This window comes from Erpetoichthys calabaricus, chromosome 15, assembly GCF_900747795.2.
Source record: "Erpetoichthys calabaricus chromosome 15, fErpCal1.3, whole genome shotgun sequence".
NCBI lineage: Eukaryota > Metazoa > Chordata > Cladistia > Polypteriformes > Polypteridae > Erpetoichthys > Erpetoichthys calabaricus.
The window spans coordinates 40,066,881-40,084,785 of record NC_041408.2 but is presented as its reverse complement, the minus strand read 5'-3'; the positions used below and the strand labels follow the sequence as shown (position 1 = coordinate 40,084,785).

Here is a 17,905-nt window from a genome sequence, read left to right as displayed (position 1 = left end):
ATATATATATATATAATATATATATATATATATATATATATATTATATATATTATATATGTGTATATATATATATATATGTGTATATATATATATATATATATATATATATATATATATATATATATATATATATATATATGTGTATATATATATATATATATATATATATATATATATATATATATATATATATATATATATATATATATATATATGTGTATATATATATATATATATATATATATATACACATACATATATATTACAAAAAAAAAAACTGGCAAATCCCAGAGATGCAGAAACATCACATATGCTGTGACAATGACATGCTGTAAAAAAGATAAATAAACAAAGAAATGGCTATAAACAAAAGTAATAAATATCCCAATATACTCAACATTATACTATATGTAAAGATATACACACCTCACAGTTTGAACCACTGTCATAAGTACTTGTTGCTATGCGAGCCAAATTGCATAAATGCTGGAACAAATTTAAACCAGTCATGCTTATAGACTCTGGCTTCAACTGAGGCATCTAAAAGGAAGCAAAAAATAAGTTAAATTTAAGGCATTCTTTTTAATTATTATAAATAGAAAAAATATTTATACTTACTTTTTCTAAGAAAAGGTGTTTATAAGTTTCCATTCCCATTGCATGTTGGTCTTTACTGCGAACTTGGTTCAAAAACCAGTGCAAAGCATCATCATAGCACTCAGAATCTTCTACTAAGCAGTGCCACAAAATATCTACCTGTTCTAAGCTAAGTCCTGTAAAAATAAGAAAAGTATTTTTTCAAAATTCTATCCTCCTCAACCAACAAAATAATGAGAGGTTCAGTCATGGAGAAAAACATTTTATATAATCCTCTTTTCTCTTTAATCATTAACATAACATTCTATTTAAATCCCACTTTGAAGATTTCAATAGGATTTACTCCTTGCCTTACAATTACTGCATTTCAGGGTCAGCAATGTTATTTTTATTTGATGAAAGATGGTGTGATGATCTGGGGATAATAAATTACACAAGTTTCAGTTGTAAAGTGATACAAATTTTCTAAGAAAAATAATTTCATTAATTTTACCATTAAAGTGCCAGTCTATATGCTTATAAGGAACTTTCTATCAACATGGATGAAACTCACACTTGTTGTATTTCCTGCCTCTCAGTGCTAACAGGTGATTTAAAACACAAGGATGATCCTAATGATTTTGTGTTTTTAATTTAGTGTCCTTTTTCCATGGCCTTGACTTGCTCTATATACAGTATGTTTTCCTCACTCTTGTAATAACGTTCAAAAACTCATCAGACTCCCTGAAGATCCTTAGATAATCTTTAAAATGTGATGAGTGGTTCATCCAAACTGTAAAACAGCCAAGTTACTCCTATTGGTCTTATAAACATTTACTGAATTTTTCACGAGAACCTCACCATTCAGATATTTGAAAAATCTGAAGAAACAATGTTCATGGGCACAAGCAAAATGCTTCCACAAAGCAGATATGTGTTATACACAAACCACATTGGAACAAAAAATGCCTACAATAAAGGAGAGAGTGCTGTAGACACTGCATGTGGCAGTTATTCAAAAATCTATTAAATGAGACTATATTTCAGTCATCCCCTCCTTTAACCGCCATCTTATCGTGGTGGAGGGGTTTGCGTGTCCCAATGATCCTAGGAGCTCTGTTGTCCGGGGCTTTATGCCCCTGGTAGGGCCACCAAGGCAAACTGGTCCTATGTGAGGGATGAGACAAAGAGCGATTAAGCAAACCATCTATGATGAATGAAAACTTTGGACGGCGTTTTCCCTTGCCCGGACACGGGTCACACCTCTGGAGCCAGGCCTGGAGGTGGGGCTCAATGGCAAGCACCTGGTGGCCGGGCCTGCACCCATGGGGCTCGGCCGGGCACAGCCCGAAGAGGCAACGTGGGTCCCCCTTCCCATGGGCTCACCACCTATGGGAGGGGCCAAGGAGGTCTGGTGCAGTGTGAGTTGGGTAGTGGCAGAAGGTGGGGACCTTGGCGGTCCGATCCTCGGCTACAGAAGCTGGCTCTTGAGACGTGGAATGTCACCTCTCTGAAGGGGAAGGAGCCTGAGCTAGTGCGCGAGGTCGAGAGGTACCGGCTAGATATAGTCAGACTCACCTCGACACACAGCTTGGACTCTGGAACCAATCTCCTTGAGAGAGGCTGGACTCTCTACCACTCTCGAGTTGCCCCCGGTGAGAGGCGCCGAGCGGGTGTGGGTATACTTACTGCCCCCCGACTTGGAGCCTGTTCATTGGGGTTTACCCCGGTGGATGAGAGGGTAGCCTCCCTCCGCCTTCAGGTGGGGGGACGGGTCCTAACTGTTGTTTCTGCGCATGCACCGAACAGCAGTTCGGAGTACCCACCTTTTTTTTTTTGTTCATTTTTGTTCATTATATTTATATAGCGCTTTTCTCAGTACTCAAAGCGCTATCCACACAGGGAGGAACCGGGAAGCGAACCCACAATCTTCCATAGTCTCCTTACTGCAAAGCAGTAGCACTACCACTGCGCCACCTGTGAGTCCCTGGAGGGGGTGCTAGAGGGCATACCTTCTGGGGACTCCCTCGTACTGCTAGGATACTTCAATGCTCACGTGGGCAATGACAGTGAGACCTAGAAGGCCGTGATTGGGACGAATGGCTCCCCGGATCTGAACCCGAGTGGTGTTTTGTTATTGGACATCTGTGCTCATCACGGATTGTCCATAACGAACACATTTTCAAGCACAGGGGTGTTCATATGTGCACTTGGCACCAGGACACCCTAGGCCTCAGTTCGATGATCAACTTTGTGGTCGTGTTGTCGGACTTGCGGCCACATGTCTTGGACACTCGGGTGAAAAGAGGGGCGGAGCTGTCAACTGCTCACCACCTGGTGGTGAGTTGGCTTCGATGGTGGGGTAGGATGCCGGTCAGGCCTGGTAGGCCCAAACGTGTTGTGAGGGTCTGCTGGGAACGTCTGGCAGAGCCCCCTGTCAGAAGTAGCTTCAACTCCCACCTCCGGCAGAACTTCAACCACATCCTGAGGGAGGTGGGGGACATTGAGTCCGAATGGGCCATGTTCTGTGCCTCTATTGTTGAGGCGGCTGACCGGAGCTGTGGGCAGTAAGGTGGTTGGTGCCTGTCGTGGCGGCAATCCCCAAACCAGTTGGTGGACACCGGAGGTGAAGGACGGCGTCAAGCTGAAGAAGGAGTCCTACAGGACCTTTTTGTCCTGTGGGACTCTGGAGGTAGCTGATGGGTACCGGCAGGCCAAGCGGAATGCGGCTTTGGTGGTTGCTGAGGCAAAAACTCGGGCATGGGAGGAGTTTGGGGAGGCCATGGAGAACGACTTTCGGACGGCTTTGAGGAGATTCTGGTCCACCGTCCGGCGTCTCAGGAGGGAGAAGCAGTGCAGTGTCAACACTGTATATGGTGGGAATGGTGCACTGCTGACCTTGACTCAGGACGTTGTGGGTCGGTGGGGCGAGTACTTCGAAGACCTCCTCAATCCCACTAACATGCCTTCCAATGAGGAAGCAGAGCCTGGAGACTCGGAGGTGAGCTCCCCCATCTCTGGGACTGAGGTCACCGAGGTGGCCAAAAAACTCCTTGGTGGCAGGGCCCCGGGAGTGGATGAGATACGCCCGGAGTTCCTCAAGGCTCTGGATGTTGTACGGCTGTCTTAGTTGACACGTCTCTGCAACATCACATGGACATCAGGGACAGTGCCTCTGGATTGGCAGACTGGGGTGGTGGTCCCCCTCTTTAAGAAAGGGGACTGGAGGGTGTGTTCCAACTACAGAGGAATCACACTACTCAGTCTCCCTGGAAAAGTCTATTCGGGGGTTCTGAAGAGGAGGGTCCGTCGGATAGTCGAGCCTCGGATTCAGGAGGAACAGTGCGGTTTTTGTCCTGGTCGCGGAACAGTGGACCAGCTCTACACCCTTAGCAGAGTCCTGGAGGGTGCATGGGAGTTCACCCAACCAGTCTACATGTGTTTTGTGGATTTGGAAAAGGCATTCAACCGTGTCCCTTGGGGAATCCTGTGGGGGGTACTCCGAGAGTATGGGGTACCAAACCCCCTGATAAGGGCTGTTCGGTCCCTGGGCTTAGTCCGCATTGCCGGCAGTAAGTCGAAACCGTTTCCAGTGAGAGTTGGACTCCGCCAGGGATGCCCTTTGTCACCAATTCTGTTCATAACTTTTATGGACAGAATTTTTAGGCGCAGCCAGGGCGTTGAGGGGGTCCGGTTTGGTGGACTCAGGATTGGGTCACTGCTTTTTACAGATGATGTTGTCCTGTTTGCTTCATCAGGCCGTGATCTTCAGCTCTCTCTGGATCGGTTCGCAGCTGAGTGTGAAGCGGCTGGGATGGGAATCAGCACCTCCAAATCCGAGACCATGGTCCTCAGCCGGAAAAGAGTGGAGTGCCCTCTCAGGGTTGGGAGCGAGATAATGGCCCAAGTGGAGGAGTTCAAGTATCTCGGGACCTTGTTCACGAGTGAGGGAAGAATGGAGCGTGAGATCGACAGGCGGATCGGTGCGGCATCTGCAGTAATGCAGGCTCTGCATCGGTCTGTCATGGTGAAAAAGGAGCTGAGCCGCAAGGCGAAGCTCTCAATTTACCAGTCGATCTATGTTCCTACCCTCACCTATGGTCATGAGCTATGGGTAGTGACCGAAAGAACGAGATCGCGAATACAAGAGGCTGAAATAAGTTTCCTCCGTAGGGTGTCTGGGCTTTCCCTTAAAAATAGGGTGAGAAGCTCAGTCATCCGGGAGGGGCTCTGAGTAGAGCCGCTGCTCCTCCGTATCGAAAGGAGTCAGATGAGGTCGCTCGGGCATCCGATTAGGATGCCTCCTGGACGCCTCCCTGGTGAGGTGTTCCAGGCACGTCTAACCGGGAGGAGGCCCAGGGGAAGACCCAGGACACGCTGGAGGGACTGTCTCTCGGCTGGCCTGGGAACGCCTTGGAATGTCAGTGTTGAGATATGGAAGCACTATACTGTATGTTTCTGGTGACACTGGGATGAACGGTTGTGCTTCTTTTCTTTCCCCCCCAAGGTCAAAACACACCATTGCAATGTACTTTGCTGGGAGATGGCAGTGGAGAGGATGCCTGAGGAGTGGAGAAGAAGTGTAATAAAAAGGGGGATGTGTAGAGCTATAGTAATTACAGGGGGTAAAACGGATGAGCCACAGCATGAAGTTATGGGAATGAGTAATGGAAGCTAGGTTAAGCAGGTAGGTGATGATTAGCAAGCAGCAGTATGGTTTTATGCCTGGAAAGAGCACCACAGATGTCATGTTTGCTCTGAGGTGGTTAATGGAGAAGTATAGAGAAGTCCAGAAACAGTTGCATTGCGTCTTTATGGACCTGAAAAAAACATATGACAGGGTGCCTTGAGAGGAGCTGTAGTTGTATGAGGAAGTCGAGAGTGGCAGAGAAGTATGTAAGAGTTGTATAGGATATGTCAATGCGGAAGTAGGATTACATCAGGGATTGGCTCTGAGCCCTTTCTGATTTGCAATGGTGACAGGTTGACAGACTAGATTAGACAGGAGTCCCCGTGGACTATGATGTTTGCTGATGACATTGTGATCTGTAGCGAGAGTAGGGAACAGGTTGAGGAGACCCTGGAGAGGTGGAGATATGCTCTAGAGAGGAGAGGAATGAAGGTCAGTAGGAACAAGACAGAATATATGTGTGTAAATGAGAGGGAGTTCAGTGGTGACAATGTAGGGAGTAGAGCTGGCGAAGGTGGATGAGAAAATACTTGGGGGATAAACAGTACAGAGTAATGGGGATTGTGGAATAAAGAGTGCAGACAAGGGTGGAATGGGTGGAGAAGAGTGTCAGGAGTAATTTGTGACAGACAGGTATCAGCAAGGGTGAAAGGGAAGTTCTGCAGGACAGTAGTAAGACCAGCTATGTTATATGGGTTGGAGACGGTGGCACTAACCAAAAAGCAGGAGACAGAGCTGGAGGTGGCAGAGTTAAAGATGTTGAAATTTGCATTAGGTGTAACAGTATTGAGAATTTTGATCAAGGATCAATGCACTGCATTATTAGCTTTTGTGTTCCTAGCTATGAAAAGTCTATGCTTGAAACAACTTTAAAAGGACACTATTTTTTTGTTAGAAAGGCCTCTTGCCTGCCTGTTTTTCTTACTTGCTTTGTTGTTTGTGAGTTGAGCTGTGAGACAAGGTCATCATGCTCTCTGAGGAAGAAAGCAGGCAAACTTTACTTTGAAAAATGCAGGAGCAGAGCTTTTTCTACTGATAGAAAACTAAACAAACTGCATGCAAGGCTTTTGCTTGTATGAGTAAAGGGCAAGCCCTTAAGCTTGCGTATAAAACATATAAGCAATTAAATGGCATTTACAAGCATTAGAGCTCATCAATACCTTAGGCAATAAAATTAAAACACAATGTATTAAGATATTAATTATTTTGAACACTATAGGGGTTGAAAGTTAGGTCTGAAAGTGGTCTGTCAGACCACTGTGCAGCTGTGTGCCATGACTTAACAGTGCTACTGTCTGCATTCATGGGCTTTTATATTAGCACGCATGTATATGTTTTACAATAGCATTTAAGTTTATATGGCAATGTTTCTTTATACAGCTTAGTGATAATAATAATAAGATATAGTAGCGCAAACAGTGCATCTGGAAAGTATTCACAGCGCATCACTTTTTCCACATTTTGTTATGTTACAGCCTTATTCCAAAATGGATTAAATTAATTTTTTCCTCAGAAATCTACACACAACACCCCATAATGACAACATGAAAAAAGTTTGAGGTTTTTGCAAATTTATTAAAAATAAAAAAACAGAAATCACATGTACATAAGTATTCACAGCCTTTGCTCAATATTTTGTTGATGCACCTTTGGCAGCAATTACAGCCTCAAGTCTTTTTTGAATATGATGCCACAAGCTTGGCACACCAATCCTTGGCCAGTTTCGCCCATTCCTCTTTGCAGCACCTCTCAAGCTCCATCAGGTTGGATGGGAAGCATCGATGCACAGCCATTTTAAGATCCCTCCAGAGATGTTCAATCGGATTCAAGTCAGCGCTCTGGCTGGGCCATTCAAGGACATTCACAGAGTTGTCCTGAAGCCACTCCTTTGATATCTTGGCTGTGTGCTTAGGGTCGTTGTCCTGCTGAAAGATGAACCCGCGCCCCAGTCTGAGGTCAAGAGCGCTCTGGAGCAGGTTTTCATCCAGGATGTCTCTGTACATTGCTGCAGTCATCTTTCCCTTTATCCTGACTAGTCTCCCATTCCCTGCCACTGAAAAACATCCCCATAGCATGATGCTGCCACTACCATGCTTCACTGTAGGGATTGTATTGGCCTGGTGATAAGCGGTGCCTGGTTTCCTCCAAACGTGACGCCTGGTATTCACACCAAGGAGTTCAATCTTTGTCTCATCAGACCAGAGAACTTTCTTTCTCATGGTCTGAGAGTCCTTCAGGTGCCTTTTGGCAAACTCCAGACGGGCTGCCATGTGCCTTTTACTAAAGAGTGGCTTCTGCCTGGCCACTCTACCATACAGGCCTGATTGGTGGATTGCTGCAGAGATGGTTGTCTTTCTGGAAGGTTCTCCTCCCTCCACAGAGGACTTCTGGAGCTCTGACAGAGTGACCATCGGGTTATTGGTCACCTCCCTGACTAAGGCCCTTCTCCCCCAATTGCTCAGTTTAGATGGCCGGCCAGCTCTAGGAAGAGTCCTGGTGGTTTCGAACTTCTTCCACTTATGGATGATGGAGGCCACTGTGCTCATTGGGACCTTCAAAGCAGCAGAAATTTTTCTGTAACCTTCCCCAGATTTGTGTCTCGAGACAATCCTGTCTCAGAGGTCTACAGACAATTCCTTTGACTTCATGCTTGGTTTGTGCTCTGACATGAACTGTCAACTGTGGGACCTTATATAGACAGGTGTGTGCCTTTCCAAATCATGTCCAATCAACTGAATTTACCACAGGTGGACTCCAATTAAGCTGCAGAAACATCTCAAGGATGATCAGGGGAAACAGGATGCACCTGAGCTCATTTTGAGCTTCATGGCAAAGGCTGTGAATACTTATGTACATGTAAATTCTCAGTTTTTTATTTTTAATAAATTTGCAAAAACCTTAAGTAAACTTTTTTCATGTTGTCGTTATGGGGTGTTGTGTATAGAATTCTGAGGAAAAAAATGAATTTAATCCATTTTGGAATAAGGCTGTAACATAACAAAATGTGGAAAAAGTGATGCGCTGTGAATACTTTTCAGATGGACTGTATAGTGTTAAAGAGATGTTTGGACTTTAGTTGCACTGAAAAGCTTAATGAATAAACTTGCCACTATTAAAGAATGCTGCCTTTGCTACAAGGTACACTACACAAACTCACAGAGGCACACAGCATGTAAAAATCACCTATCCTCTATCCTCTTCCTCTTCTGGAAGCAATATCAGCACAAGAACTATGTATCAGGAGTCTCATGCAAAAGGGTTTCCATGGCCAAAAGGCTGTAGATCACTATTCACAACACCTAGGGTCGATTGGAATGGTGTAACGCACACCATCAATTGTGCACTTCCAACTCTGTGGCAGAAGTTTGGAGAAGGCCTTTTTCTGTTCCAGCAAGACTGTGCCTCGGTGAACACAGCCAGGTCAAGAAAGACATTTTTTAACATGTTTGGTGAGGAGTAACTCAAATTGCCTGCACAGAGCCCTTACCTCAACCATATTAAGCACATCTGGAATGAATTGGAACACTGTCTGCGTCTCGGATCTCTTGTCCTGTACTATCACCTCACTTCACAAATACTGTTTTGATAGAAAGGGCTCAAATTCCCATAGAAAGGAATTTTGAAGACGCTAATATACACTACTGGTCAAACGTTTTAGAACATCTCAGCTTTTCCAGTTCTTCTTCCAATTTAATATATTGAAATGTAATAAATGACAAAAATGATGAAAATGTATACAGTAAACTATCAGAAGTATAAAGTTTAAATTAGCAAAATCGTGCATGATAGGCGCCTCATGGAACAGCAGCTTCAAGCACAACTTTTTTTTTTTTATTGATTATAATTAAAAGTAAATAACAATCCATACAATCAAATAAAAATTAACAAAACTTTACAAAAACCAAAATTCAAAAGAAGAAGAAGGGAGAGTCGCAAACAAAGCAAATATTTGAAAGCAGCAGGACAGGAAGAGTATCCATTTCTAAAGCTTATTCTGAAATGTCACTGATTAGAAAATGCCATATTTTAAAATACGTTTTGAACAGATCCTCTGAGAAGGAATTTGATTTTTTCCAATTTTAAATAGTATAGGACATCAGTTACCCACTGGGGATTCTACCATCTGAGAAAGATAAGTCTATATGCTAGTAGTGAGGTAAAGGCAATTAACAATTTCTTTGTCCTTCTCTACTTTTAAGCCCATCTGAGAGTACACCAAACACAGCTCTTAATGGGTTAGGAGTGACTGTGAGACAGAGGCTGTCTGATAGACACTCACCAAGACTTTGGTCCAAAATTATCTTAATTTGGTGCATGCCCAAAACATGTGGCTCAGTGAGGCTGGAGCTAGACTGTAACATTCACAGGTTGAGTCCTGCCCAGGAAACATTTTGGATAGTTTTAATCGAGATAAATGCACTCAATAAAAGATTTTAAGTTGAATAATTAAGTACTAAGAGCATATAGAGCTAGAGTGTATTCTGTGCATGGCTGCCTTCTACTCCTTTTCTAAAATATTAAGTGAAAGTTCCTTTCCCCATTGTAGAGCCTGGGGTCTTTGAAAGGAGGGAACTTAAAAATATTTTTATATATTGTAGAGATGCCCAAGTCTTCAAGATTGATCGATATTTCTTCTAGAACAGAAATAGATGGTATAGAAAAGTGTATTCTTAAATTTGATTTGCATATATTCAAAGAGAATCATAAGCATGTATGAAAATATGCATTATATCCTAGTGCACGTTAATATAGTAAGGGTTACAGTTAGTCTTAGACCATGTAGGAGTTAATTAAGAAAGGCCACAACTGATTTTATTATAAAAGGGCAGCCTGCCTGCTGTATTACTTGGTTTGTTTTGAATTTCTGTGAAACAAGGATGTTGTGTTCTTTTAAGGAGGTAAGCCAACAAGCAGCTAGATTTTGTTTTAGGAACACAGGTGCTGGGTCTTCTGCCTGTTATAGATTAAACAAGTTTCTCTAAGCATACAAGACTTAATTATGGTAACACTATATGTAGGCAAGCTTTCATATTATTGCATTACTAGTTAGTATGTATGTATATATATGTATATATATATATATATGTATCTATATATATATATATATATATATATATATATATATATATATATATAATATATCTGGGCATCTCTCTCCTAGGAGGTTTCGTTTTGCCAACGTGCTTGCATCACTTGTGTATTAGCGGCAGGAAAAAGAGTAAAAGGGATACTGTTTTGCCGATATGCTCGGCTCGCTTGTGTATTAGCAGCAAACTGAGTTTTTGTTTCCTTGGAGGTGGAGCCCTTACCCCGACTCCACCTCTCACTTCCGGGCCGGACAGACAGACACACACCCTTATCAATAGGGCTGCACGCTGCCGCCTAACTGGCATGGCTCTCCATTATGTCAGCCTTAAGAGATGCTAGTGCAACAAGTAAACATTAATTGAATTATTAAGTAAGCAGTCCAGTTTTCACAGGTGGGTTCTACTGAGTCCAAAGTAATAGTGAGAACTAATTAACCAAGGGCCCTCAATCTTTAACAGCTCAGGATTAGGGAGGAGTGATGCTCACATCGAGGTGGCAAATACTTCCTTCAAGCCAAAGGAATTTTAATGAAGAAAGAGATAGTGAAGGGTAAATTGTTATGAGAAATTCTATGCCAACAGGACATTGTTATGAGAAAGTCTGGGGCCTCATGTAGAACACTGTGCATAGAATTCAAACTAAAACATGGCGTATGGAAAAAAAAAACCAAATGTGCATATGCTCAAAAAAAATCCAGATGTATAAATCTGTGCATACACCAACTTTCATGTTCTTCTGCTACATAAATCCCGGTCAGCAAGCAAGAAATGTAATGCACGTGCCTGCCAACCTACCCTGACTCCTCCCAGAATTACGCCCCTTTGAATATGCAAATCAGTGTAAATAGCCCTTTATGTATTGCATTCTGTGAAAAGACAATGGCAAAAGCATGGGGAAAAAAGAATTTCAGAAAATAACAAGTGGAGGCAAGGACAAACTATTTGTTGGTTTAAACAGTAGTATAAACAGCAAAAGAAAATTGATCAAGCGACACAGAGTGGCAGAGAAACACGAAAGTTGCAGTGAAAAGACAAGTCGTAGCCCACCGTCTGAATGTCACATGGAAGCGTATTAGCACTAGAATTACCAAAGATTACGAAAAAACTTGTAAATCCAGCCCACCTTAAATTTGCTCGCACCTCTCTGTCAGCGTCTTTTGTCTTGTAAATGTGTCCATAAGCAAAAGCAGCAAGCAGCCTGCTATCCCATCCTCCCACCACCACAGAAATGGCAAAAATCGCTCTCCCAGCTCAAGCCTTGTTTATCAGGGAGTGAGGTAGTACCCAGAGCTGTATAGGCTAAAAAAAAATATATTGTCATTTAGAATATATTGTCATTTCATGTGTGTTTCGTACCTACAAAGATTTATGTAAGTGTAGGATGACAGGAAATTCAAGAAATGTTGAACACAGTACTAAAACAGGAAAATTGTGTCTTTTAGGTATTTTGACATGAAGTGTACAATGTGTGAAGACTGAAGTCCACATATCAAATAAGCACTTTTACAAAAGGTACAAATATAACAAGTGCACTTTTATTCAAGAGTATAACCGGAGAAAAAGAAATCGGGTTAGTGTACGTTGTTGTAGCGACTGCTTTGGTAGTACAGCGGTAAGAACGTTATAGGACAGGTGCGGGGCAGACTGACTAGCAGGACGGCGCCGGACTTTGTCCTGTATCCAAACAGTGCCATCTTTCGCCTTTATGTCTGGTGCAGCTACGTTGATCTTATATGTGAGTGGACGTTTCTTGCCAGGAGGGTTTCTGTTCTTTTCTCTGATGTAGAACTCTCATCCTCATCTGAGTTCAGAGGTGAAATCCACGTCTTTATTTGAAAACAGCAGTGTCAGATCAGCAGGAGTGTGAACATGACAGAGAACAAAACTGAATTAAAAAAAAAAAAAAAAGCTAACCTTTACAAGTAGCATACATTTGCACAGGCTGTTACAGATGCAGATCAAATGTATATGTTTTTATTGTATAAAATTAACAATAAGAGCAGCTCATTACTCAAAACAGTAAATTTGGGAAGCAGCCGATATTGAAACCGCAACCTCTTGATTGGGAGTCAGCAGTTCTTAGCATTGCACCACACAAGCTCTCATATCAGAACCCTTCCGTAACCTGCTTTCTTTTTCTTCACTTATATTCTTGAATAAAAGCACACTTGTTTTGTTATACATGTATCTTTTGTGCAATTGTTTATTTGATATTTGGACTTCAGGCTTCACACATTATTCACATATTGTAATGTAGGAAGGACGGTCCTTGGGTGTGTGGGAACTGTTAACATTTGAATTTGATGACTGCATATAGCGCGGAACTGACATCTCTGTACAATTTTTTTCGCTTCATCTCCTGCAGTACAAAAGAAACACCACTATGCAGCAACATGTGGAGACTGGGCAAGATCTCTTTTTTGTCAATGCAGCTTTGACATCATGGACCAGAAGGTGCATACTAATTCAGCGTGAGCAGGAACACTCGAGAATAAAATTGAATAAAAAAAAAAAAATTCACATCCACAATCATTCTCAGTCACGCATACCACTCACATCCATAGTTTTGCCAGTCCCAGTCTCGTTCACGCACAAGATCTGACACGGTTTTCAAATAAAGAGGTGGTATAACAAAAAGTTTTTTTTGTTAAACCACGTCTTTATGTGGGAGCGTGAACGTGAGTGAGAGAATAAAACTGGAAAAAAAAAAGAAAAAAAAACGGTAACTTTGACAAGTACTATAAATTTACACCAGCTGTTACAGACGCAAAGCAGATGTATGTTTTTATTGTATAATATTAACAATAAGAACAGCTCACTACTCAAAATGGTAAATTTGGGAAGCAGCTGATATCAAAACCGTGACCTCTTGATTGGGAGTCAGCAGTTCGTAGCATTGCACCATGCAAGCTCTCGTATCAGAAGCCTTCTGTAACCTGCTTTCTTTTTCTTTGCTTATATTCTTGAATAAAAGCACACTTGCTTTGTTACATTTGTACCGTTTGTGCAAGTGTTTACAGTAATCCCTCGCTATATCGCGCTTCGCCTTTCGCGAGCGAGTGAAGCATACAAGCATCTTCATAAGGGAAAAAAGCACGGTGTAAAACGTAAGTTTAAATTAAGTTTATAGAAACGCTCCCGCTGTGGATTGCAATAACATATTCGCGAGATAAAAGTTTAATGAGAAGACACGAGGTATAAACGAACCACACGCCGTAGCGCAACGTTAGGGGCTTCACCTCTGGCGCTGACGTTCGAGATTCGATTCCCGAGAGCGGATGTAGTGAGTGTGTATGCCTGATGAGTCCAGAATTAGGGAGAAACACGTGTCGCATACTCTTTGCATTATTTGAAAGTAAACTATTAAAACCATTCACTGATCTGCTTCTCGCAACTGAAAGACGGCACATGGGGGATGTTAGCCGACTTGCTGACCACAACGTTAGGGGCTTCAACTCTGGCGCCGCAAACAGCGAAGAACAAAAAATTCATTAAACAATTGAGAAGGGAGCGAAACAATAAGAAGCGAGCGAGTGAACCATACAAGCATCTTCATAAGGGAAACAAAGCATCGTGTAAAACGTAAGTTTAAATTAAGTTTATAGAAACGCTCCCGCTGCGGATTGCAATAACATATTCACGAGATAAAAGTTTAATGAGAAGACACGAGGTATAAACGAACCACACGCCGTAGCACAACGTTAGGGGCTTCACCTCTGACGCTGACGATAGAGATTCGATTCCCGAGAGGGGATGCAGTGAGTGTGTACGCCTGATGAGCCCAGAATTAGGGAGAAACACATGTCGCATACTCTTTGCATTATTTGAAAGTAAACTATTAAAACCTTTCTATGATCTGCTTCTGGGAACAGAAAGAGGGCACGTGGCGGACGTAAGGCGACTTGCTGACAAACCACAAGCGTGACCTGGCAGGTAACCACCCATACAATCAGATTATGATTCAGAAAACGAATGCCATGAATGTAATTACCACGATCTACATACTGTCAAATAAACGAAACACACGCCGTAGCGCGACAGCTGTGAAAAGGGAGCTTCACAAAAAAACAGATCCTTAACAAATTGTTATTGGTATATTTTCGATCCGTTTAAAAAGGTTTTCTTTTCTTCTTAATAAAAAATTAAAAGCAATACTTCGCCGCAACGAAGCGCGAGAATTTGGCTATATATATCTGCTTCTCGCAATTAAAAGAGGGCACGTAGCGGATGTTAGACGACTTGATGACCAAGCATAAGCGTTACCTGCCAGGTAACCACCCATAGAATCAGATTGTGATTCAGACTAGGAATGCAATGAATGTAATTACCCCGATCTACATATAAGGCGAAAGTCTTGCAACATTCAAAGATGATGGTTTGGGATAAGTACACCATGGAACATAAAAGAGCTTATGAAGCCTTGAACCGAAAAAAGCAAGATCTCAGAGATCGTAAAAAAAAAAAAAAAAAAGGAGGTAATGTCGTTTTACTCGCTGTAGATTTTAGTCAAACATTACCAGTTATTCCACGAGGGAGACCAGCAGATGAACTCAACGCATGTTTAAAATCCATGCTTCTCCCACGGTCGGTTATGTGTTGCGTGTTCTCGGGTAGGTACACCAAAAAATGTATACATTTAAGCATGTAATGGGCAAAGAAAAAATGAGGTATACCCGAAGGCACTGCGGTAGTACTCTATGTAACTTTACTTCTTAAATGTTAATGTTTTACTGTTTAATAATTTATACGCTTCTTATATGTTGTTCAAATTCTTTTATCAAAATACCAGTGACAGCGCAATGCACGATAACATGGAGTGAATACACCATACGCATCCACCCACGGCCGCCCTGGTGTGCGCAGATAGGAGTTGATTCTACAATAAAATAAAATAGACATAAAAAGAGTAATACAATCATCACCCATAAAGCGGATAGCAGACGTAACGTACTATATGTGTACCAGATTTCAAGTCAATAGGTGAAACGGTTTGCGAGCTACAGGTGATTTAAAATCCTGGACAGACAAACGAATAGCCACGGTAGCAAATTATAGAAGAAGATTTTATTGTTTAATAATTTATATTTATAAGAAATGTGCTTCTTATATATTACTTCATATTCTCATATGATAATGATGTTAATGTTGTTTATATTGATTTCTATGTTATTGTAAGTGCATGTATGTGTGTATATGTATGTATGTATATATATATATATAAAAAAAATATATGTGTATATGTATATATAATATATGTATATGTATATATATATGACAGCAACACTCATAACAATGACAACACAATTACATTGACAATCATGTTACGTTATTTTTAAAATGTTTCCTTTACTTTTTCATAACCTCTTTAACACACTACTTCTCCGCTGCAAAGCGCGGGTATTTTGCTAGTATTAATAATAAATATGATAAAAAACAATGAAAAATATACAATATGAAAGCATAAGTGGCTCAGGTTGTGCAATATTACAACTGTAATGCAAGTTTACAGTGAGGTAAAATGTACCTATAAGTACAAACAGTTCTACTGGGATGAAACTTTTTCTGAACTGCAGGTCCCTACAGGAAAGGCTCTGAATTGGAGAAGTTCAAATAGACCGTGCCCATGGCTAAGGCAGCATGTGCTAGAAACTGTATCCCAATAATTCGCTCCAATTTTGACAAAATCTGATCTAGAGCTTTCCGATCAGCTGCTGTATAGATGTGATTCCACATTCAGATATAGTGGGTTGAAATACTCTGAATGGTGCACCGAGAGTAACACCACTAAAGTAGCTACAGTATTTGGAATAGTTTGGCCATTCCGTGCACCATTATATGGTTACAGGTTGATTACAATCAGATGTCTTAAACAAAAAATGATATGCGGTTAATTTCAGTGTATTTGATAAAGCCGCGTCAGGGACGTGAATCTAAAAAATAAAGGGAAACCACACAGCAACAGTAGCACTGCTTTGATGCCGGGTGCTGCCAGTTTGCATAACCAAGCCTAAAATGTGTGTATGCAATGGTTTGAGCTGGCATGAGAATGTGCGTGGTTTTACTCTAAGTTTAGTTTTTATACATTGTGATGTGAGCGTGGAAATGGGTATACGCAACATTTTTGTGCATCTGAAACTAGGAATGACTGTAGAGGTGAGTGGTGTTTTAAGACAATTGAACTGGAAATTCTCTGATCTGGACGGACAAAAGCTGACACACAAACGCTGGCGAATCTGCCTTATTCGTTATCTCACTGTCACTTGATTTTTTTATTCAATTTTATTGAGTGTTCCTGCTTACGCTGAATTAGTATGTGCCTTATGGTCCATGATGTCAAAGCCGCACTGACAAAAAAACAGAGACATAGGTATATACTGTATGATATTTGGAATTATTAATTTTTTGACATGTATAGTACATTTTGGAAAACATTGTGGCACGGATGCAACATTATTCATATTATTCATATTCATTTGCATACAGTACCTTCTTGTGCTTGTAATCAGTGACCGTGTTTATTTTTCCCCAATCTTGCCCAGTCTGCACAGGACTCCAGGACATGCAAAGGAAAGAATGTTCCTCTGCAAGGTGAGCCATGAACGCTCTTCTTTTCTCAGTGGACCCCATACATGCCTTGCACAGTACATGTGCGTTGATTGCCGTCAGGTCAAGCTTGTTATAGCACAAGCAACCAGCCATCTGTGTGCTTCTGCACACACTGAATAAGCTCACGCATTCTGGTGCATAAAAAGTATACAAAGTAAAAGGATAAAAAGTAACAGACTCAGATCCCTGTGGGGGCAGTACAGTAATCCCTCCTCCATCGCGGGGGTTGCGTTCCAGAGCCACCCGCGAAATAAGAAAATCCGCGAAGTAGAAACCATATGTTTATATGGTTATTTTTATATTGTCATGCTTGGGTCACAGATTTGCGCAGAAACACAGGAGGTTGTAGAGAGACAGGAACGTTATTCAAACACTGCAAACAAACAATTGTCTCTTTTTCAAAAGTTTAAACTGTGCTCCATGACAAGACAGAGATGACAGTTCAGTCTCACAATTAAAAGAATGCAAACATATCTTCCTCTTCAAAGGAGTGCGCGTCAGGAGCACAGGCTGTCAGAAACAGAGAGGAAAGCAAACAAATCAATAGGGCTGTTTGGCTTTTAAGTATGCGAAGCACCGCCGGTACAAAGCTGTTGAAGGCAGCAGCTCACACCCCCTCCGTCAGGAGCAGGGTGAGAGGGTGAGAGTGAGAGAGAGAGAGAGAGAGAGAGAGAGAGAGAGAGAGAGAGAGAGAGAGAGAGAGAAACAAAACAGTGAAAAAAAAAAAGTGCCCTTTGAGCTTTTAAGTATGTGAAGCACCATGCAGCATGTCGCTTCACGAAGCAGCTGCACACAGAAGGTAGCAACATGAAGATAATCTTTCAGCATTTTTAGACGAGCGTCCGTATCATCTAGGTGTGCGAACAGCCCCCCTGCTCACACCCCCTACGTCAGGATCAGAGAAAGTCAGCGCAAGAGAGACAGAGAAAAGTAAGTTGGGTAGC

General features: G+C 41.8%; 1 protein-coding gene across 1 annotated transcript in view; it reads right to left on the bottom strand.

Annotated features, from left to right (window-relative positions):
• usp34 (ubiquitin specific peptidase 34) overlaps positions 1 to 17,905 on the bottom strand; it is a 723,586-nt gene that overhangs the window by 421,374 nt on the left and 284,307 nt on the right. Inside the window, 2 exon segments of the mRNA XM_051919324.1 lie at positions 429 to 542; positions 621 to 775. Coding sequence (XP_051775284.1) covers positions 429 to 542; positions 621 to 775 — 269 coding nt within the window.